Here is a 24,414-nt window from a genome sequence, read left to right on the forward strand (position 1 = left end):
AGGAGCTGTCACTGAGTGCACTGTCCCAGGGTTCTACTTATAAGATGGATAAAGGGATCTACTCAGACACCTACCAGCAGACTGGTGCTGTCACTCACTGCTCCCACCTGCAGGGGGATCTTTGCCCCCTATGAAACACATGCTGTGTCGCCACCTGCAGTGAAAGGCGGATCAGCAGCTTCAAAGAACAGTTTTGAGCTCTATGTAAAACACAAGTTATTCTTATTAGATACAGATGGAAGGTGCCTTCTCCACAGCTGAATAATTTGGGTTCGGCTGACTCACTTTATGAACATTCTGTACACCTAATGGTTGGTAGGCTTTACTTGGTATTCCGAAACACACAATGTTTCTGACTCACACTCGGGATCTTGTTTCCAGTGCAGACTCCCTCAGACAGCAGCTTCTCACGGATCTCCCAAGCAAAGATGGACGGTTGCTCCCACTTCAGCTGGGCGATCTTCAATACCACATCGGGGGTAGCCAGGCGCGGCTTACTCCCACCAATCGTCTTGGGCTCCACAATGCCAGTCTGGTAATACCGAGCCATTATTTTGCTGACGCAGCCATTGGACACCTGCGATAAGATATTCAGAGATTGATTTCCGAGGGTGCCTAAATTGATAGCAGCCAATCTTAAATGACACAGATTTTACTTTAGTGCTAAATTAGTTGTGCATGCACGTCAGGTATCCACATCAAATGACACAACGCAACATTCATTATTTATCACAGCGAACATGGTTTGAAGGGTTTGTTATAATTGTATTTCAAACCTCAAATGCAATTTCCCCCTTTCCCACTCTTAGTTTTCTGAAGATGTTAGGTTGGCTACTCTCAGAGAACATCTAGTAACACTGTCTTAGCAGTGCAGTTTACTTACCTTGCTGACTAAGGATCCCCCGCCCTGTGGGAGATGCTCTTTGAATATTCCTACATGTAAAGGTGACACTTTCAGTAAAAATTAAATGTAGAAAATAAACACAGCAGACAGGAGAACTATGCTGAAAATTGACTATTACAAATTTATCATTTCCCCCAACATTCCACCACTCCCAGAAAATCCCCACCTGAGCTCCATTTGGGGAGTTTGAATGTTCCTTCTGGCTCTGACCTGAATTCTCAAATCCTATTATAAGTGAATAGTCAGGTTATCTAAAAGCTGATAGGTGAAGGCAGGGAAAGAAAAGTGGAAATGTGAGAATACCAGAATGCTCTGGGATCAAAAGTTAGAGACAAGTTGCTTGTTCGTCTAGGTTTGTTTTACATTTATATTTTAAAAATAAAGTGTTTGAACAAGATGGATGCCATCTCAGTCACTGACTCCTGCTCCCCCATGCACATCCTCCACATGCTCTGCAGAGTACAAACTAGCTTACGTGTAGTAGTTTATTTCTACCCCAACACTTATATTGCTTCTGTTGAACTTTTCCCCACTTCCTACGATTTGTAACGTGTGTCAAGGTCCTTCCGCTACCTTCTACTGTGTTCACTAGTTTATTCATTGGGAGAAAGTTCTATTGTCTACATACTAATTGACATGCTGGGACGTGCCTTAATACAGGGGCACGATGAAACTGAGATTTAACACAGTCTCCAATCAACTAAACTGTGGTAAAACCGATTGAAGTAACTTTTGGGGTGTCCACATTTTGGGATATGATTTTGCTTCCACAAATGTTGGTAGTAGAGGATGATTGCACATTAAAGAGCACATCCTTTTGCTAAGAGACCTTTGCCCCTAGCCTTTAAGGCTGGTCCTGTGAGAAGTGGATTTTCTGGTGGAATTCCCAGTGTCAAGATTTTGCAGAGAAGTCTAACTTACAGTGCCATTCCTTAACGATTTGGAGTGTAAATATGAATAAGGCAGTATGATTTTTTTGAGGTGTGTGTCTTGTGATGAGTTTGTGATGTGCTGGTGAAGTTTGAGTTTGTGAGATAAATTGCTATGCTGTATGTGAGGTGTTGGGATATGCAATGATGATTTTGTGTTCAATTGGAAGTTTGATCTCTGTTGTGACAATGTATTATTCTTATTTGAGAATCTTGTTTTATAAAGAGTTGTTTTATTATTGTTTTGGTTTAAATTTTTGTTTTGTCAAAATCCAAGATCCTGAGATTTTGTGGTTTGTGTCTACAAGGGTACTGTGTAGTAGGAGGCAGATAGGGATTTCTGAATTAAAGAGTTTTTCTTTTCAAGGTTGCATGTTTATTCGGGTTGATGTGCTTTGCTCTTAAGTGCACAGAAGTAAGTGAATTTGCCAGGGTGGATAATAACTGGATGGGAGCCTACCTAATGTTATTTGTGGTTTAAAATGGTACCATGAAGGGTGCAGTTCTTTGTACTTGCCTCTATTGTTTGTGAGATTTTACTTACCTTAACTTGCTGATTTTCTTCCTATTTAGGTTGAGCAGACAAGGTTTTTTTTTTTTTTAATTAAGTGAGAAGTTTTTCAATTGGTATTCTCATTCACAGAAAAGTCGTGCTGTGATTGGTCAGTCAGCCCAGGAGCTTAGAAGGCTATATTTCCTGAGCCAAACAATGAACAAAAGAAAAACAAATGCCTAGACCGACACAGTTTGAGGGATTAAACAAATGGAATTGAATGGCTGCAGAGAAGAAAAGAAAAAAATTACAATGTAAAGGGTTGTTTAGACAGAGATTAGAGAACAAGTTGGGTTAACGAGAGAAATGTTGGAGGGAGGATATGATGGAGGCCGTCTGAGTTTTTCCTGAAATAATTAAAGAAACTGAAGACAGAAAGAAGAATAAGGAGGGTAAAAAAAAACAGAATCATGATTCAGATGAGGAGGATCACTTTTTATTTTTTTAATTTTAAATTTTTTATTGACGAGTACATGACACAGCGATCCTTCATACATTCAACCATAATTTTCATCAAATACATTTATCTGCATCATGACTCTGATTTTTACAAAATAGCCCACCCCCCACCCTGAACCCACCCAACTACCCTTGAGGGCTGAGAGCTAGAAATGAAAAAAAAGAAATAAGAGAGAAAACATCCCGTAGAGTTCGTAACTAATTAGATAATATACATGATACAAACATAATTAATATACATTACTATCATACTACATTTCAAGAATCAATGATTAACACAATCCAACCAATTAATCAAGGGAGCCCAAATCAATTCCCCCTTTCTACGGGCTCTTGGGCCTCTCCTTCTAAAAACCAACAGCTCCCACTTCCCTGTATTTAGAAGTTTGCTAAACCATTCATGTTCCGATGGAGGGGATGGATCTAGCCAAACAGTTGCTAAACATAATCGAAGTACAGCCATTGAGACAAAAAATAACTTTTGCTCATGGGGCATCATATCCACTTCAGTTACCCCTAATATAACTGCCTGTGATGAAAGTGGAACTACGCGGTGAAACAATATCTCCAGCCATCGTTCAACTTTATTGAACAGAGGAAGCAAATTGGGGCACGAAGAGAACATGTGAATAATATCAACCGCAAACTCACCACATCTGGGACAATTAACTCCCATGGTCCCCCCCCATTGATGAATACGCTGCGGGGTTATATACAGATTATGCCAGGTTTTAAAGCATTGAACTTGGAGATTTGCGGATATAGTAGAAATGTAGCTGAGCCGTAGTGATTTTTCACAGATCTCCTGCCCAACTTGCAATCCTGTATGCCATCTGCCAAAATGCTTATCCAAATCATCTTTTCTTTTTTCGTTAATCATTTTATAAATTGAAGATATTGTGGAGTGCCCACCTTTAATAGCCTCAAGTAACAAAATAGCAGTCCAGCTAACCATCTTCCGAGAAAGAAAATCCCGAATCTGTAAAAACTTAAAAAAATGTTGATTGCCGAGAGTGAATTTCTGTTTGAGGTATTCAAAAGTCCGTACCCCATCCTCCGAAACCAAGTCCCCTAGCCTATTGACCCCGTGGGACCTCCATTCTCTAAAGTATCCATCAGAAAAGATTTGGGGCAGAAGAGTGTTACTAATAACTGGAGTATATAAGTGTATTCTACCAATATTAAATAGTTTGCGGATAGATGTCCAAATTTTGAAAGCCGCAAATAGACCTTTAAACCTCACACGTTTAAAGTATGCAAAATCTATATGCTTAAATAAAACCCCTGAGATTTCCTCTCCATACACCAGTTTATATATTGAGTTTTCCCGCTCCTCAAAATCAGGGCAATCTAGCAATACTGGAATATGTCTCAAGGTAATGGCCCAGTAATAAATCTGAAAATTGGGCACGGACCAGCCACCCCTTTCTCTAGGTAAAGTCATAAATTTAAAGGCTCGTCTGGGTCTTTTCCCTGCCCACAGAAACCATGAAATGATACGTTCGATTTTTTTAAACCATATTAAATCAAATAGGATGGGGATAGCTCTGAGGAGATACAAAATCTTTGGCAAAAAAAGCATCTTTATAACATTGCATCTCCCCATAAGTGTTAGATAAAGATTATTCATCCGCCGGGCATCCTTTTCAATTTTACCCAACAAAGGATTCAAATTAATCTCCACAATCACCTCTGGATTTGGATTTATTAAAATCCCAAGGTATTTAGCAGACTCAGTAACCCTATAGTCCACCAGTACAATCTTATCATTACATATAATTTGGGTTTTGGATTCATTTAAATGATAGCCAGATAATTTGCCAAATTGAGATGTCAATTTTTGAATTTCCACTAAAGCAGTTTCGGGTGAATCTGTTAAAATAGCAAGATCATCTGCATAGCCCAGTATCTTAGTTTCCCCACCCTTAGATCTTACTGGACTGATCCGGTTGTTCAAAAGAAATTTCCTAATTAAGGGATCTATATAAATGGCAAATAATAAAGGGGAGCAGGGGCAGCCCTGTCGAGTGCCTCTTGCAATATTAATAGTTCCCGATTGCGAGCCCATAATTGAAATTTGCGCGGTAGGTTGTCGATACATAATTTGTATTGCAGTAATAAATCTTTCTCCAAACCCATAGTATCTTAAAACCGCCCATAAGAAGGGCCAGGAGACCCTATCAAACGCCTTCTCCGCATCTAGCAGGATTAAGGCCATAGGGTCCCCTGTAACCCTAGTGTAATCAAAAAGAGTGATAGTGCGACGAATGTGATTGATTGTTTCCCGACCTGGGACAAAGCCGTGTTGATAAACAGAAACCAGTGACTTAATCACACCAGAGAATCTCATGGCAAGCACCTTAGCATAGATTTTAACATCGCCATTAATAAGCGTGATAGGACGGTATGAGCCCATGTCTGTAGGATTTTTATCTTTTTTTAAGAAAGTTATAATTCGGGCCTTTTGCCAGGACTCAGGAGAAGATTCCCCCATCTGGACTGTCTTAAAAAGAGCCAACATAACAGGAGTCAATTGAAGACGGAATACTTTATAGAACTCTCCTGGTATGTAATCTGGACCAACAGCTTTCCCGCCCGGGAGCAGATCTAAGGCTTGCAAAAGTTCTTCCATACTTATTTCAGCATCCAATGCATCACGTTCTTCCGGGGGTAGTGTGTCAACCCCAACCTCCCGTAAATACTCTTGTATTTTCCTCTGATGCAGATCATTATCACTTATATCTTCCCTATACAAATTTTGATAAAATTTTTGAAAGGCATACAAAATATCCTTATCCCCCGACACCAAACCAATATCTGGATCTTGGATGTTTTGAATACGCGTGGCTATTTCTCTTTCCTTGATTCTTGAAGCTAACAAGTGCCCTGCTCGCTCACTATTTTCGAACATTTTGGATTTCCATATTAAGAATTTACTAGCTGCCTTAGCCTGAGAGATTTCAATTATAGCTGATTTTACTAAAATAATCCGATTTTGGGCAGCATCGCTATCACCACCCGTCCTTATCTGACCAACCAGATTCTGCTCTGCTTCTGCAAGTGCTGTATATAATCGCTGCAGTTCCGCCTTTTCTTTCCTTTGAGATTCCCAGCCATACCGTGTTGTTTCACCCCTAACCCCTGCCTTTAATGTATCCCAGACATTCTGTATATCTGTGCTATCAATGTTTTCTTCTAAAAACCTTGTAATCCATACAGACATATTATCGATATATCCTATGTCCCTGAGTAATGCACGGTTGAACGTCCACGCGTTAATTTGAGTCCTACAGACCATAGTGTTTATTTCAAGCAAGAGCGGGTTATGGTCAGACATTACTCGTGGAAATCTAAAAATACCAGAGCCCTGAAGTAATACAGGTGAAACAAAAAAATAATCCAGCCTTGAACAAATCCTATGAGGTGCAGAAAAATATGTAAAGCCGGGGTCAGCCGGATAAAAAAAAGCCCATGCATCAGTTAGACCATGCAGATCTATTAAGTTTTTTAGAGCACGATATACCCTAGGCTTCCTCCCCGTATAAACACTCTCTAACTGATTTAAAGTGCCAGACTCTATATTGATATTCAGATCTCCACAAATAATAAACGGAGATGGCCAGCCTATCAGCTCTAAGCTGAGCCAATTAACTAAAGTAGGGTCATCCAGAACAGAACCATAAATAGAACAAAGTGTAACATTTTTGCCCTGAAAGTTACCATGTACTATTACCCAACGACCGAGGTTGTCCGCAGCAGAACGAATAATATTAACCTTTCCAGGTCTAACTAAAATTGCCACACCCTTGGTCTTAGCCTCAAGCTTAGTCCATGACACAAGTTGAAATCCCTCAATCTTCATAACTTTATGCTGGCTGGCCTCCACATGTGTTTCCTGTAGGCAGAGAACATCCGCCCGCAAAAAGCGCAAATCTTCACTTATCCGACGTCGCTTGGACGGATTATTAAGTCCACAAATATTTATTGATAAGATTCTTAGGTTAGCCATACAGAAAAAAAAGGAAAAAGATACATCCAGTCGTTGTTTCTAAACCCCTTATACAGAACCAACTTTGGTTGAATTATCATGACCATCGAATCCTGATTTCTCCCAAAACAAATCTCTGTCCGCAGCCCTTCCCCCCTCAAAGGCTTCCCCCTACCCCCCCAAAAACAGGCAAAATAGGTCGAATGACCCATATGATGGCTTCCCTTGCCCTGCCCGAGTGACCCGAGGCCGCTCCCTGCCTCTAACATCCACTATTCAGCATACCATAGAGACAAAAACATGAACAAACCCCGTGTATAATACATAAATGAGATCTCTAGCCTTCCCCAAGTCCCTTAAGATATTCTTCAGCCTTAATCTCTGAAGTAAACACCCGTGTTCTGCCAGAAAATATAACCTTCAGACGGGCGGGGTTCATTAAGAACACCTCGCACCCTTTCTTTTGAAAAGGAGTAATCAGTGATCGGAGTCGCCATCTCCTTTCAACTGTTGAGTGGCAGAAATCAGGGCGAACAAAAAAAGTGTGTCCTTCTGCAGATCTTTTGGCATCAGGTCGGGCTTTCTCAAAGATAGCTTGCCTCAGTAGAAAATTCCCAAAGAAAATCAAAATTGCTCTCGGTTTTGCTCCCGGTTCAGGGCTCTTTTTCAAAGTTAAGGGAAACCGATGGACTCTCTGAATCTCCGAGTCCCATGCCCATTGGGAGAGTTCAGGAAAGGCGGCTTTAAATAATTTTAAAACAAAACCTCTGATATCCACACCCTCAACATTCTCTTCTATCCCCAATAATCTTAGGTTGTTTCTTCGCAGCCTATTTTCTGAATCCTCGAGTTTCCACATTATGTCAGCCAGTTTATCATCATTTGAGGAAGTTTTAGTATCAGTCTTTAGTAATCCTGCCTCAAGGTCGACAATTCTTTCTTCCAGTGCGGTGGTCCGGGCAATAACCTCAGAGCATGCTTTAGTATTTCTTCGGATAGCCCCCTGGATCTTCATAGTAGCAAGTTGAGCCCTTTTGTGTTCTTGTCGAGCCTCCACTTGTATTGTTTTTAACAGAGCATAAATTGCAGAGTTAGAGGGAGGAGAGTTGAATTCCATATGAACTTCATTTTTTTTGTCCCCCCCCACAGCTGCCAAACTCATTGCGGCTTGAGAATAATCCCACTGAAGTTTGCTGCTGATCTCTGAGCCATCGGTATCCTCATCCTCTATACCGCTCTTTAACGCCATTTTAAGATTTTTACCCCGGGTAGAAGCCTTCTTCGAAGTGCTCACAGTTCTCGGGAGGCTCTCGGGTTCACTACTGGAAATGGAACTTTCAATTAACAACTCTCCCTCAGACTCCCCCTCAGGCTCAGCCTCCGTTTCTTCTGCAACAGAGAAAAAGCTGTCGCCATCGACCAGTTCCATCGGGGGGCCCTTGATTTTCTCCACCCTCTCGCCTATGGGGGTTTGAAATGTATGAGAATTTGTGGCAGAGTCATCTAGCCCTTCATATCTCTCTTTCCTAATTGCTCCACTGCTTGCTTGAAAAGTATCAACTTTTGGTAATCCCGAAGGGCATTCAAGATTGTCCAAACCGCCAGCCGGTTTAGCATCCCCTTCCTTCATTTCGATTACCGAACCCAGAGTACTTTCAATTCCCTCTGCTAGCAAGCCTGCAGTTTGCGTAGCAGGCACTGAAAAGACTTCTGACTGATTTTTGGCAACCTTGTTCTTCCCCGTAAACATCCCGGGAACCGTTAACGGCTTCGCCAGCACAGAGCTTTCAAAAATAGGGGGTGTTGTTCCTATTAGATTAACAGCCTTGGCAGGATTATCACAGAGTGGTCTCTCAGCGGCTCTGTCCGCATTGCCTCCTTGCTTTCCTTTAGCCAGGGCAGCTTTACTCGTACTCGTACTAGCACTCACCCCTGGCGTCTTTCCTGCCGATTTCCCCTTTCTATCAGCAGCCGGATTTTTCTTACCCCCAGCAGCAGAACCAGCCGTCGGCAGCTCATTTGGCAGTTTAGCAGCAGCAGCAGCAGAATTTCCGTTTTTGCGGGTAGGCATCCTACCAAACCCGAGATCCTCGTTCTTCCTTCCTGCCGCGAGCCACACCCGCCAGGCCTTCAGGTGTGCTCGGCTCAGAGAGGTGGAGACCGCCCGCAGCCGGGGCTTGTGGACCCAGAGAACGGTGAGCATGAAGTGTTTTTTCCCCCTCCGGGTTATGAATTGCTCTGTCCGAGATAACAGCTCCGTCGGCAATAATGAAGTATCCGTCGGCAAGGGCAATAGCAAGTAAGGGGAAAGACTTGTCTTTAAACCATAATCGGGTATGCGAGAGACAGCAGTTCAGACCCGGCAACGGGAGCGACCTTCACTCGGAATCACGCGGCCGCCATCTTGCCTCGGATAGAGGAGGATCACTTTTTAAATGACCTTTCGAATTCCAGACCGCCTCCAAATACCAACAGTGGACATGGAACTGCTGCTGGTGCTGAGGGTATACCAGATATGGGTGCAGCAGGAGATGATGCAGTACAGATACAGAGCCCACCTACAGCTGTAGTTGTTAGTACAATAGCAAGCGCCCCATCTGAAATTTCAATGACAGCCTTATCAAATACTAGTAGAGAGACCCCCAGTTTTTTCTCAAATTCAAATCAATCTACCTGTTACTACAGTTGTGGTTGAAGAGACTCCAAAAGAGAAAAATACTAAGGATGGCCTTTTGAAAATTGAATTTGGAGAAATGTTACAAGGGAGAATTGATTTAAATAGATTATTGGCAGACTATATTGACGAAATTAGGTATTTGATCAAAGAAGCAGTCAGATGTGCAAATGAACCATGTGATCAATTAGAAGAATTAGCTGATGATGTGAAATTGACATTAGTAAGATGAAGAACATGAGAAAGAACTGTAAAATGGATTTGACACACAATGAAATAAAGGAATTGGGGTGGATGACTTTAGGAGCCCAAATTAAAGATTTAATTGAGAAGACAGGAAAGTTGAGTCATTTGAAGAAATACGAGGACAGATGAAAAAGCAGGTCAGCAAGTAAAAAAAAAGTCCAAAAAAATCAGAGAGCAAGGCAATTCGGAAGTAGGATCAGGAATGGTATTTTGAATTTTCATTGAGGGAAGTACATGAGGGAAATTTAGTACACGTGTCATGGATGAGAGCTGATCTTTAAGGTTTTGCTACAAAGTTTCTGAAACTGTGTGAAGAGCTTGAAAGGTGGTACAAAGAGGTTCATAGGCTGACAACAATTTCACAAATGCTGTGGACCGACTTGAATTCATTATTTGAGATTGTAATTTATAGTTATTTGTGGTCCAAATGTAAGGTTGCTATTGCGTGGCCAACTGAAGAACCAGCTAGCGTAGCTCCTAACAATGCCCTTTCTGAAGACGTAGCTAATAAATACGGACAGGTGATTGAACATTTGAAAAAGAAGGTATCCGAAAAGAATATTAATTTGGCAAAGATTTTGAGGATTTCAAAGGAACTGAAAGAGTTAGTGTATGCTTATTATGAGAGGGTCATTTAGATTTTCAAGAGGCACAGGGGAATTGATGATCCCGAGAAAGATTGAGTCAGTGGATTTACTCCTGCTTTTGTTAGGGGTTTACGTACAGAATTAAGTAGTCATATACAGAAAAGTGAAATGTGTTAGCAGACAAGGAGAATAAATAAGACCTTGAAACTGGCCAAATAAAGTACTGATTGGCTTGATGCAAAGCAGAATGGAATCAAAGATCCCACCAGCTCACGTTAAGTGAAAATAAGTTTATAAGGGGACTATTGGGCCTCCCCTCATCCACATCACTGATGTTTTTGTTTAAAAATTTTTATTAGGGTTTTGCATACAATATTCCATGAGATACATCAAATATTTCATCGATGAACCACCGTTTTTGTCATTGTAAAGTATCGTTCCTGTTTACAAAGGGCGATTGCACTAGTTGTCCAGTCCCCGGAACCCCTTGACATAGCTTAGATCGTAGATCTACTACTGGTTTGTCCCAGTGGACTGTAGTGTGCTCTGTTGCCACTGTATCGGTGTGTCACATAGTAGCTAGGGTTAGCACGTTCTCTCCACTCCTGTCTGTGTACAGCTTCCCCTATAATGTGTGTGATCATCTATTCCGCTTGGTGAGTATATCGGCTTCGGAACTGCCGATGGGAGTTTAACTGTAAACTGTGGGAAGAAAAAGAGATTAAAAAAATGAACAAGAGAAACATGGGGAGGGGGGGTACATATATGGTGGGAAAGGATACTCATCTACACCACTGATACCCATGAACCAGGACCAAAATATCAAACAAATAGAGCATATTGTTGCCTTGAGACCATACTCTACTGGATAAGATTATGAACAACGCAGGACCTGGCACATTACAGGGCGGGACTTTGGGAATTATTGGCACTTGATAGGGCCGTGACCTTTCCCTAGCTCCGACACGTCCAGACTTGGCAAACTTGGTCTGCTTTCCTATTGGAGTGATTGCCAAATATTAACATCAAACTCAAAAAACAATTAAAGCAGGTTTACTGGATGCATGTCTTGAACACCCTTCACCAGAACCCCAGACTAGGCAGGCTGACCACACAATTCCTTATTGTCAAGCCGAAGCCAAGCTTCAAAGAGTTTTTAAATGTTATCCTACCTCATTTGGCGAAAATATTATACATTGAATTCCTCTTTGAAATTCTCCAGATCAAAGCTTTTACTGCAAGGTCATACAACAATACTGATCAAGATTCAACTTGCACTTTATTCACTCCGAGCACCACTGAAAACCTTCACATATTTAATTTTTTGTTCGACATATGATAAATTCAGAAGGAAATGGATCTGCCCGATCTGTCGTAATATGGGGTTTAGGAAGCTCTTAGAAACTTTAAGAGTAGTAAAACAAGACAACCCCATATGTACTCTTTGGTTTAGGTAGAAATTTTATTAGCAGTAGGATGTGTGTGGGAAAAGATGGGTTTTAAATTTTAAATTGTAATGACTATACTAATTCATGGTTTTATCTTATTTCTCTTTTATGTAGACTGATTGAATTTTAAAGAGAGTGTAGGCATACACACTGAGTTGATTTTAGCTTTGTGTATTTTTAAAGCTGTAAATATGCTTTTAATGTTTTTTTAACCAAAATAAAAGCTGTGTGAATGGAATCAAGGAGAAGCTGATGGCTGCACAGGCCAAGCAATTTGAGCGGAATGCCAAAGTCATTCGATGGATGCAGACATGGGTTAAAATCAATCTAGAAATGCTGGAGTGAACGGAATGACTCAAATGCAAGATTTTAGAATGGGAAATGAATCAATGCAAATGCAAGGTGGTAAAAAAGGAATAATGGGGAATGATTTTGGAATGAATACAAAAGTTGAAATGTTGAAAACAAGTACTGCTTGTCATTTCCATGGTAAAATGTGGCATTGGAAACAGGAATGCAGGGACAATCCAGATAGAATCCCGAATGAGTTTGTCCCTCAGATACAGAACAGTATATTGTTCATGGTCCCAACCCAATTGACTTGTGTGCAGCGTATGCATGATCAGCAAAAGTTTCACACAACAATGCCTTCAGCCTCAGTGATGTAGCAAAACAAGAAGAATACATTACAATAAAGTCCATGGTACCAACAGAATCCACTGATTCTCAGTAATGGTTCTTCTCAGTTTTCTTCAGGGAGTAATTCACAATTACAGTACCTGAGAGGAGAGGACGACTGCGTACTTGAAGCAGTGACAGAGGTAGATCAAAGTGGCCATACATACATTGATGGTAAAGTCAATGGAGACCTTGTTTCATTTTTAATTGAAATAGGTGCTACACATTCTACAGTTCGCTCTGTGGATATCTCAAACCTACCCCTCTTGGAAAGAGAAGTCCAAGTTGTTGGGATACGTAATAATCAAATTGTCAATCAGGTTACAGTCCCAGTTAAAATAGGACAAATAGAGAATAAGCATCAGTACACTTTGTGTGATTCAAGTCCTGTGATTTTTGTTGGGCAGGGACTTGTTTGTAGGATTAGTTGTGTGATTAACAGCACATCAGATGAGATTTTGATTGAAACACAAGATAAGGATTTAGTATTCAAAATCAAATCATAAGATTCAAGGGTTCAATTGTTTCCAACTTTAACAAAAGATGAGCTGACTCTTGATTTAAGACATGCTGTCAAAGAAGAGGTGTGGGATTTCTCTGGTAAAGGGATAGGACTGATGAAAAGTGCAGAACTGATTAAAATTAAACCGGATGCAATTTTCCCAAGAATTAAAGATGGGGATGAAACCAGTTATTGACAAAATGATTGAACATGGAATCCTTCTGTAAGTGCTTAGCAGCCCTTACAGTTCTTCAGTTTCTTCAGTTATGGGAATGAAGAAACTAGGTAATTATTCCGGACCTTCCAAAAAATTATAAAATTATCATTCAATGTTGTCCGATGGTACCGTGTCCAGCAGTGATTTGTTCCAAATTCCTGAGGTTGGAAAATGGCAACAGCCATTGACTTATACAAAGCAATCTTCAATTTCTTTTCACAAGGAGAGTCAGTTTCTCTTTGCGTTCCAATTTCTCAATAAAGTTCTCATGTGGTGTAGAATCCAACAAGGGTGTACTAAAAGTCCTTACATTTTTAGCCAAATTCTGAAGAAAGAGCTAGAAAAATTGAGGTTGCCATATAACTCAATTTTAATACAGTATATTGAGGATTTATTGGTTACATCAAAGACAAAGAGGTCTGTAAACGTGACTCAATTGCTTTGCTGAATCACTTAGCTGATAGTGGTTATAAAGTTTCCCCAAAGAAGATGCAGCATTGTAAAAAGGAAGTAATTTATCTCGGTCACCATAATGAGAAAGGTGTGCAGAATCTTTTAAAAGAAAATAGGGGCCTATTAGGATGGCGTGCGGACCGGAGTCTGCCCGTCATCCCCGCGGGGTTGGGACCGGCCGCCAGATATGCAGCAGTCCCTCACTGCGAATTAGGATGCGACCGCCACCCTGGCGGTCCCATTCCGCATTTTAACATTGGGGCGGGTGCTGCTTACAGCAGCACACGCCGCGATGTCAAAATCACATGCCTGGCATGTCACTTCACCACATGGTGCCTGCCACTTGGTGCAGCGACATGTAGGGGGGTACCATAGGTACCCCCCCTCAAGTGCAACCTCCCCACCCCCGGGGGGCATGCAACGGGCCCCCAAAGCCAATCTCCGCCAGCCAAAGGCCTTCAAAAATCCATATCCTAATATGGCTGGCGGTGCCTGCTAAGCACCACCACCATATTGGAGCCCCTGCTCCGCCCAGCAGGCAATCGTAACGATTGCCTGCTGGTGGAAAAGCAGCGGACAGACTTTCCGTCCGCCGCGATACCCACCGCCATCGTGATATGGTGGGGGTATTGCACATTACGATGGTGTAACGGTAACCACCGCCGGCTCGGGGGTGGTGATCGTGATGCCATCATAATGAGCCCCTTAATTCTGAAACTGAATCTTTCTAGCACCCAGAGGAAGGTGAGTGTGTTTCAGGGAACTGTTGGCCACTGTGGGATCCAAATTTTTCCTTGATTGATTGTGAAACCTTTAATACGGTTATGGGAATGAAGAAACTAGGTCATTATTCAGGACCTTCCAAAAATTATAAAATTATCATCCAATGTTGTCCGATGGTACCGTGTCCAGCAGTGATCTGTTCCAAATTCCTGAGGTTGGAAGATGGCATACAGCCATTGACGTATGCCAAGCAATCTTCAATTTATTTTCACAAGGAGAGCTTTTCTCTTCTAATTGACTTTGAGAGATTCCTTAATGTGGGGACACATTGCCAAATGAAATTGAGGTTTAACACCGTCTCTGATCTAGTAAACTGTGGGGGAACCGATTGAAATACATTTTGGGGTGTCCAATTTTTGGGGTACGGTTTTGCTCTCCTATTTGTCACTTATTACATTATGTATAGAGGTTTCCATTACACGATCCATTCTCATAGCAGGACTCAATGGAAATGTTGCAGGGCAGCTCTGTGAAACCTGGAATCAGCTCACACATAAATAGAAACGCAGTATTGCTTTAGCAATGTCTGCACAGAAGCCCATATGGCAGCCTTGTAAATTACTAATCTTTTGTTGTTGAAAGTAATATTTGGAAACACTTTCACAAACTATCTTTTGTAATATTATCTTTTAAACTCTCAAATTGCAATTAGAACTTGTCAATGTGTTCTGAAAGAACATTTATCAGTTTCTTGTACCAAAGTTCAGTTTCCAAGCAGGAGTTAGAATTGGAACAGGGGAGAAAGCAGGGGTGCATAGGTGTTTTTCCCCCAAACCCATCATTCTGGGCAAGAATGGTACTTTCTTAGCGTTCTTGCCTGACTAAATGAAAACAATATTTGTAGAATAGGTTATCTTTGCCAAACAAGAATCAAGATCTTACTCTTTGCACCTTGTTATGAGCTATGATTGAAGGTATCCAACATTCACCTTTAGATACTTCAGTCCTTATTCAGATTAGGACGCTAAACAAAATTAACATTACTATAATTCAGAGGAGGGTATTGCCTCATGAGTTTAGGGTCCCAAATTAAAAAAAAAAAAAGGCAGGAAAACAAGAGGAACAGCAGGTGCAAAATTTACACATGCTCCAACGCTCATTTTATAACATCTTTTCCACTACTTTACACAAGCATTTTGCAGCAGTTAACATTTGTGGTATAAAGCGGCAGTGCAGCATTTCTTTAATGAGTAGCAATGGTGGAAGCATGTTAGAGCAGACAGCTTTAGGGTGGTCTTTGCCAAACATTTTGCCTTCTTACCTCCACTTTTTGCTGTACTCTTTTTGTTGGCTTTAGGACTCTGAACACTTTACCACTGCTAACCAGTGCTAAAGTGCACATGCTTCTCCCCTAAAACATGGTTTCATTGACTTATCCACAATTAGTATATTTAATTTATCTGTAAATCCCAGGTTGAGTGCACTACCTGGGCTGAGCACTTGTACATTAAATGCTACTAGTGGGCCTGCAGCACTGATTTCACTGCTCACACAAGCATCCCTTTGAAACGTGTCTCAGGCCACCCACTGCAGAGTCGGGTGTACAGGTTACACTGCCATGTCGACTTGGCATTTAAAGCCGCTTGCCAAGCCTTAAACTCCCCTTTTACTACATATAGGTCACCCCTAGGGTAGACCCTAGGTAGAGCCCATGGGTATCTGTAAGTTAAAGGTAGGACATGTACTTTTAAGTTTTACATATCCTGGTAGTGAACAAAACATACATTTGTTTTTCACTACTGTGAGGTCTACCCCTCTGTAGGTTAACATTAGGAATTCCTTATTACACTTTTAAGTTGTAATTCATGATCTAGAATGAGTAGCTATGTCATGTTTCATATCATTGGAATGGTAATAATAAATCCTCTTTGCTGGCAAAGTTGGATTTACCATTACTATTGTAGAAATGCCACTTTTTAAAAAAAAAGAAAAAGAGGACATTTCTGTGCTCTTAAAGCAATGTGTCCCTACAGCCTGTCTCCAATGCACGTCTGGCTTGGGTGACAGCTGGACTTTGTACATTACCTCTAGACAACCACACAGAAAGGAAGGGTAGGTGTGACTGAGTACCCATCTGCATCCTGATGGCTCATTCTGGGCAGGAGAAGCCGACACTTAATCCTTAATGGGCAGTGTCCGGTCTCCAACAATGGGTTGATTACCCCCCTGTAGTGAGTCTGGAGCCAGGGCTGGGAAGGGAAGACCTCTGTGAACTTCAAAGCACCTATTTGAAGTCACCTCCACTTCAAAGGCACAACTGGGTATAAGTACTGGGTCTCTGATCCCAACAAATCAGACACTCCTGGACCTGTAAAGATACTCTGCCTTGGAAGAAGTACTGCTGTGCTGCTAGACTGCCACTCTGCTGGACTGCTGCTCTGGAAGAACTACTTTTCTGCTGTGCTGCCCTTCTGCCTTCTACCCTGCTGAGGAAGAATTGGACTCTTGCTTGAACTCAGAGTAATATCCACAGGCACGCTGGCTTGCCTCCTGTTTTGAGACTCAGGGATATTAAAGTCTCACCCCCTGCTCCTGTGCTTGGTTCATTGGTAGAGGATGCAGGTGCTTGATCCAGTGCATCCTCTGCCATGTGAAGCAGAATCAATGCATCATCACTGTTACCGAAACAGAACCAGCACATTGCACTATGTACCATCTCATTGTCTCCAGAAACCGATGCATCGGAACCGCTGCATCACTGCTGCTGCAGTGCGAGAAGATTGATGCATCCCCTCAACTGCGTGGAGAAACCCAGTGCATCAGCTCCGGAACCAACGCATCTAGGCTTCGGTGCTTTATCTTGGGAACCAGCACATTACCATTGTTGTGAGGAGAAAATCGGTGCATCACCTCGACTGCAGGGATCGACACAGACGCATTGCTCAGCTGCACCCCGCATCTCACTGTTGTGACGAGGATCAAGGTACTTTCTTCAGCGAGCCTTGCGTGGCTCCTGTATTTGGCTGGTGCTCCATCGTGGTCGGCCTGAACTCTTGACTTTTCCTTGGTTCAGCGCGACCAGATAACCCCGACAGGCGCTTATTGCTTCTAAGTGCTATTTTTACATTTAATCATTAAAATTCATATCTCGACTCCTACTTATTGCATTTTTGTCGTTTTGGTCTGGTTTCATTTATAAAATCATAATCTATTTTTCCAAACTGGTGTGGAGTTTGTGTGGTGTTGTCACTGTGTTACTGTTTGAAGTGTTGCACAAATACTTTACACACTGCCTCTTAAGTTAAGCCTCACTGCTCTGTGTCAAGCTACCAGAGGGTGAGCACAGGTTACTTTATGGTGTGTATCTGACTTACCCTGACTAGGACTGCAACCCCTAATTGGAAAGGGTACATACCTCTGCCAACTAGAAACCCCATTTCTAACATTGGTGATCAGCGGTGAGGATAGGAATTGTGTTGGCACAGTGCCATACGGTGACTTTGTGTACACTATTACTCCATATCTAGACCAATTTGAACAAATTCACCCCAATTTACATTTTTGATTTTTCCGAAAGTCTTTTTTGCCCAATTTCCAATTTTTCTGCAATGTCTGTGGGCTTGTCTGGCAAAATGGAATTTGAGCTGGCCAATCTGGATACCTACACAGTGCTCCAACTGAAGGAGTTCTGCCAGGATAAGAGGCTGTTCATTTAGAGAAAAGTCAAGAAGGCAGAGCTTCAAACAGCCTTAGTGCAAGTGCAGCAGCCTATCAGACCAACCCAGATGTTGAGGAGAAAGGATCTGAGTCTGAGGAGGAGTTGGAGCAGGGGCTGTCTGGAAGACTTGTCATGCAGCCTACTGAGGGGGGTAACATCTTCCCTGGACTGAAGTCCACCCTAGGGCAGGGAGAAGCGTGTCTTCAAGTAACCTGTCCCCAGAGGAGCTGGAGGGCAGAAGGGAGGAGAAGAAATTGAAACTAGAGTTTGCCAAGGAGCAGGCCCTTGGCAAGCTAGAGAAGGAGCAGGCCCTTGCTAAATTGGAGAAGGAGCAAGCTCTAAAAGAGAAGTGGTTGACCGTGGAGGAGAGGAGGGTAGCCTGTGAGCTCAGCCTGAGAGAGCTGGACATTAAAGCCATGCAGGTGGAGTCCAGCAGTAGTGGTGGCAGCATACCCAAAGTATCTGCTGAAGAAGGGAAGATTTGCATCCCAAAGGATGTGGTACCCAGTTTTGTGGTGGAGGATGACATAGACAAGTGGTTTTCCACCTATGAGGTGGCTCTTAGGGTGCACAAGGTTTCTGAGGAGTCCCGGGGGGGTAGTCTGTGGATGTACATGCCCACAGTGGGTATGGACACGCTCCTTACATAAGAGGGGGAGGATCAGACACAGTACAACCCCTTGAAGGCATTTTGCTTAATAAGTTTGGGCTGACCCCTGACAGGTATAGGCAGAAGTTCAGGGGCAGTCACAAGATTTTCTCACAAACATGGCTAGATTTCCTTGGCTAAGCAAACATAGCACTGAAGGGCTGGGTGAAGTGCAGCAAGCTTGATGATTATTCTGGGCTGTACAACTTAAGTTTAACCTCTTGAGTGCCCATGACGAGATGGTCTCGTCATGGGCCGCGGTTGCGCTGTGCCCATGACGAGACTATCTCGTCATGAGTCCCGCCCGCTAATGAAACGCCCGACACAAGGCGTGGAAAGGGCGGGGCACTCAAGGGGTTAAGGAGTACATGCTAGATATGTGTTTTTCAGAGCTGCACCAACACCATGTGGAGAGCAAGCTTACTGATGCCAGAAAGCTTGCTGAGGAGGTGGACATCTGGGTCAGCACCAGAGTGTCTGGGAAAGCACGTGGGGGGAAGGGGGACTTCCAAAAGGGTGGTCATGGTTTCCACCAGAAGAAGGTGGAGAAAAAGAAAGTTCTCTCAAGGCCCCTAAAACAACTCACAGGGGAAAGGGTCCAATTCCCAATCTGGCCACCAGAAGAAGAGCTTCCCTCACAAAAGTCAGCCAAAGAATCCTAAGTGCTATGAGTGTTTTAATTGTGGGCACTACAATGGGGATCCCAAGTGCCCAAAAGGAGCACAGCCTCCCACTGGAGGCAGGACACCAGGGGTGGTGAGTGTAGTGCTGGGGAAGGAGTTTGTCCCAATAAGTGGGGGGGGGGGGGGGAGTTCAGTGAGGTTACCCTAGTGTCCCTGGGTGACAGTGAGATGGTTCCTAAAATCCATGTTCCCCGCAAATACTGCAAAGTATAGGCAATGGGTTACCATCAGTGCGCAAGATGTTGAGGCTCTTGTGGACATAGGTGCCAGTAGGACTATGGTAAGGAGTCAGCTGGTGCCCTCAGAACAGGCGATACCCAAGTCATTCCACCGGGTTGTGGTGGTTGACAACTGGGAGGGTCTCTATCCAGTCGTTCTTTTTCCATTTGATTCGGGTGGGGTCTCAGGTCTTCTGAAAGTTGCAGTGACCCCTGTCACGCCTGTGGACTGTTAGTTAGGTAATGTCTTTGAGCACACTGCCTGGAAGGATGAGGAGCTTAAGGCACACCTGGGAATGTTAGGGTTGCCTGAGTGTATATGTGCTACCACCAGCTCCATGGATGCCCAGGAAGGGAGCCAAGAAGGGCTGGATCCTGGAAGAATGGCCCAGCCAGTTGCCTAAAGAGGGAAGGGCAAGGGTCGTGGGAAGCCAGCCCACAAATGTCTCCCAGCTGAGGTGGATGGTGCACCTGTGGTGGCTGCCCCAGAGCCCACTGAGGAGGACATTGCCTCTCTTGGTGACCTGCCAGAGCTTGCCACTGGAATCAAGCTATCCTGGCTGAAGAGGGGTGAAACCCCAAAACCGGTCCTAGGATGCTTGTTTCCGGTCCAGGGCGGACCTGGCTTGGCACTTCGGGCTGGACTGTTCCCAAGAGGCACAGGGTCAAGACTGATTTGCATATGGCCAGGTCTAAACTGGGGTAGCATGGTGAGCAAAAGAATGATGGATTTAACCCGGATCTCTTGACTGGGGGTGAATGTTTTGATTTGTTCTGCATTCTGTCCATAAATTGTGTGTCTAGAGCTTGCTGGATGGCAAGGGGAAGGAGGACTCACCAAAGAGGAGTTCTGTAAGGCACAGAAAGAGTGCCCAACCCTGGAGGGCATGATGCAACAGGTTGAATCCCAGGCAGCAGTTAATGCCTTTGAAAATCACCACATTTACTGGGAGGACAACCGCTTTTATAGTGAGCCTAAGGCACCTGTGCATGGGACAACAAGTGCCCTGATGGTCCCCCAATGCTAAAGGGTCTTCCTACTGGAGCTGGCTCACGACATACCCCTGGCAGGACATCTGGGCAAAGACAAGACCTTTGCAACTTTTAGTGGCCTAGGATGTAGATTTCCTCAGATACATTCTGTAGGACTTGTTTGACCTGTGAGGCCACTGGGAAGACAGGTTAAAGGCTGAAAGCCACCCTTAATCCCCTGCCTGTCATCGGCACACCCTTTGAGGGGGTGGGCATTAACATTGTTGGGTCTATAGATTCCCAGACTGACTCCGGCAACAGGTTTATCCTAGTACTGGTGGACCATGCCACAAGATACCCAGAGGCCATACCTATGAGGACTGCAACTGCAGTGGCTAAGGCCCTAATGGGGATTTTCACCATAGTGGGGTTTCCCAAGGAAGTGGTGCCTGACTGGGCACCAACTTCATCTCTGCTTATAAGTAGTCAATGCGTAAGGAGTGTGGAGTGACTGACAAGTTGTCCACCCCTACCATCCACAAACCAATGGGCTTGTTGAAAGCTTCAACAAGACCCTAAAAGGCATGATCAAAGGCTAGCCTGAGGCCTTGAGGCATAAGTGGGATGTCCTTTTGGCATGCCTTCGCATTGCTTACAGAGAGGTGCTACAGAAGGGGGTTGCTTTAACTCCTTTGAGCTGCAGTATGGACACCCTGTAAGGTGATCTCTCAGTTTGGCGAAGGAAGGGTGGGAGCAAGCTCCCAGGAAAATTCTGCAGGATGTAGTTAGTTAAATGATGGCCTTCAGAAACCAAATGGCCAAGTTGTGGAAACAAGCTTCTGACAACTTAGAGACCAGTCAGGAAGTGATGAAGTTGTGATATGACCACAATTCTACCCCGGTGGAAATTCAACCTGGGCAAAAACGTACAGGTGATGGAATCCATGGAGTCCAGGGCCCTCCAAGACAGTTGGACTGAAACCTATGAGATGGTCGAAAGAAAGGGGGAGGTCACCTACCTGGTAGAGCTCAAGACTCCCAGCGGGTGCTCCATATCAATCATCTCAACCACACTTTGAAAGGTCTGAGCTCACAATGCTGTTGGTGACAGATGGAGGGGAGAAAGAGGAGAGTGAGCCTCTCCCTGACCTCTTAGCTTCCAAGGGGAATAATATGTTAGTGGAAGGTGTGAACCTTTCCCCTACTCTGACTTCTGAACAGCAGAGGGACTGCCACCAGTTGTTGGGGCAGTACTCCTCTTTGTTTTTCCTCATCTCTGGGACTACTCGCCTGTGTAGCCATGATGTGGATACAGAAGACAGCCTCACTGTTGAGTATAAAACTTACAGGATGTCTGATAACATGAGGAGCAGCATCAAAGATGATGTTTCTAAGATGCTGGAGTTGGGGGTGACTGAACCCTCAGTAGTCCGTGGTCCAGTCCTTTGACACGGTTACCAAAAGCTTTCCCACCGGGCATCACACCAGAACTCAGGTTCTGTGTGGATTACAGGGGGATCAATTCAGCCACCAAGTCTGATGCTCATCCCATCCCTGGGCTGATCAGCTGATAGACAGGTTAGGGGTTGTCTAGTTCTTAAGTACCTTTGATCTTATATGAGGGTACTCACAGATTGACCTAACTGAAGGGGCCAATGAGAGGTCACCCTTTTCTAATCCAGAGGACCACTGCCATTTTAGAGTTATGCCCTTTAGACTCAAGAATGCTCCTGCCACCTTCCAGAGGCTGGTGAACCAGATTTTGGCTGGTATGAGGCCTTCAGTGTTGCTTACTTGAATGACATAGCTGTCTTAAGTAGCAGCTGGAGTGGCCACCTTTTTCACCTGTTGGAACTGCTTCAGGCTCTGGAACCGGCAGGCCTGATTATCAAGCAAGTGCCAGATAGGGCAGGGGTCTGTGGTGTACTTAGGACACCTGGTGGGCAGGGGTATGGTGTAGCCCCTCCAGGCCAAGATACAGACTATAATGGCGTGGGAGCCCGCCCAAAACCCAAACTGAGTTGAGAACCTTCTTAGACCTCACAGGGTATTGGCACCATTGTTGCCCCCATGACAGAGCTGACTTCGAAGAAGCTGCCCATGAATCCGATTTTGACAGAGGCATGCCAAAAAGCATTTGACTCCCTAAAACAGGCAATGTGCACAGCCTGTGTGCTCAAGGCCTCTGACTTTCCTAGGAAAATTATTGTTCAGACAGATGCCTCAGAGCATGGCATAGGGGCAGTACTTTTATAGCTTAATGAGGAAGGCCTGGACCAATCCTTAGCCCTCATCTCTAGAAGGTTACTTCCCAGGGAACAGAGATGGAGTGCTACTGAAAGGGAAGCATTTGCTGTGGTTTGGGCACTGAAGAATGATGGATTTAACTCAGATCTCCTGACTGGGGGGTGAATGTTTGATTTATTCAGTGTTTTGTCCATCATTTGTTGATGCAGAACTTTTTTCCCTAAGTGGGATGGGTATGCCCAGAGGTGGGTCCCTTGCTCGCTGTGCTACTGGATTCAAGCTAACCTGGCCGATGAGGTGTGATGCCCCAAAACCGGTCCCAGGATACCGGTTTCTCATCTAGGGAGGACCTGGCTTGGCTGGACTTTTCCCATGAGGAGCAGGGTCAAGACTGATTTGCATGTGGCTGGGTCCAAACTGGGGTGGTGTAGTGAGCAAAGGAATGATTGATTTAACCCAGATCTCTTGACTGCTGGTGAATGTTTGATTTATTCAACATTCCATCCATCATTTGTCACAGCAGCACTTTTGTCTGCTCTTAAAGCTCTGTGTGCCTGCAGACTGTCTCCAACAACATCTGGGATAGGTGACAGCTGGACTTTGTGCATTCTCTCTAGACACCCACACACAAAGGAAGGGTAGGTATACCAGAGTGCCCATCTGCATCCCGATGTCTCATCCTGGGCAGGTTGGGAGGGAGAATATGACACTTAAACCTGATTGGCCAGTATACCGTCCACCCACAAAGGGTTGATTACCCCCCTCTAGTGAGGCTGGAGCCAGGGTTGGGAAGGGAAGACCTCTGTGCACTTCAAAGCCCTTCTTTGAAGTCACCTCCACTTCAAAGGCACAACTGGGTACAAGTACTCGGTCTCTGACCCCACTAAATCAGACACTTTGGGACATGTAAAGAAACTCTGCCAGAAGGAAGTACTGCTGAACTGCTAGACTTTCACTCTGCTGGACTGCTGCTCTGGAAGAACCACTTTTCTGCTATGCTGCCTGTTACCCTCTGCCCCTACTGAAGAAGAGTTGGATTCTTGCTTGAACCCAGATTGATCTCCAAAGGCATGCTGGCTTGCCTCCTATTTTGAGACTGAGGAATGTCAAATGCTCAGCCCCTGCTCCTGGTCCATTGAAAGTGCTCTGATCCAGCTCGACCAGATAACCCGCAAAGGTGGTTATTTCTTCTAAGTGCTATCTTTACATTTAATTTTTTTAAATTCATATCTCGACTTCTACTTGGATTTTTTTTTTAACTGTGCTCTTGTTTTATTTATAATCTATTTCATAATCTATTTTTAGGTCTCGCTGAGCCCCAGCCCTTGCGCTGGCTCGAAGAGACATTTTGTATATGGGATTTTCAAAGTGCTACTGGCTGGCCTAACGCTTGCGTTCACGCGATCGTGCACGCGCGCAGCCGGCCGCCAGCAGCACTTTGAAAACTCGTGTGTGCGTCATCGCGATCACTTTCGCTTTCAGAGCGATCGCGATGACGCACGCTTTCAATGCTTGTTTAATTGTTGCTTTCCGCCCATCGCAGACCTCTATCAGTACCTCCTCCCC

General features: G+C 44.0%; 1 protein-coding gene across 1 annotated transcript in view; it reads right to left on the minus strand.

Annotated features, from left to right (window-relative positions):
• PAX4 (paired box 4) overlaps positions 1–24,414 on the minus strand; it is a 270,253-nt gene that overhangs the window by 119,627 nt on the left and 126,212 nt on the right. Inside the window, exon 4 of the mRNA XM_085650653.1 lies at positions 362–577. Within this exon, the coding sequence (XP_085506779.1) occupies positions 362–577 (216 nt within the window). The remainder of the gene's footprint in view (positions 1–361; positions 578–24,414) is intronic.

This window comes from Triturus cristatus, chromosome 4_1 (genome assembly GCF_964204655.1).
Source record: "Triturus cristatus chromosome 4_1, aTriCri1.1, whole genome shotgun sequence".
NCBI lineage: Eukaryota > Metazoa > Chordata > Amphibia > Caudata > Salamandridae > Triturus > Triturus cristatus.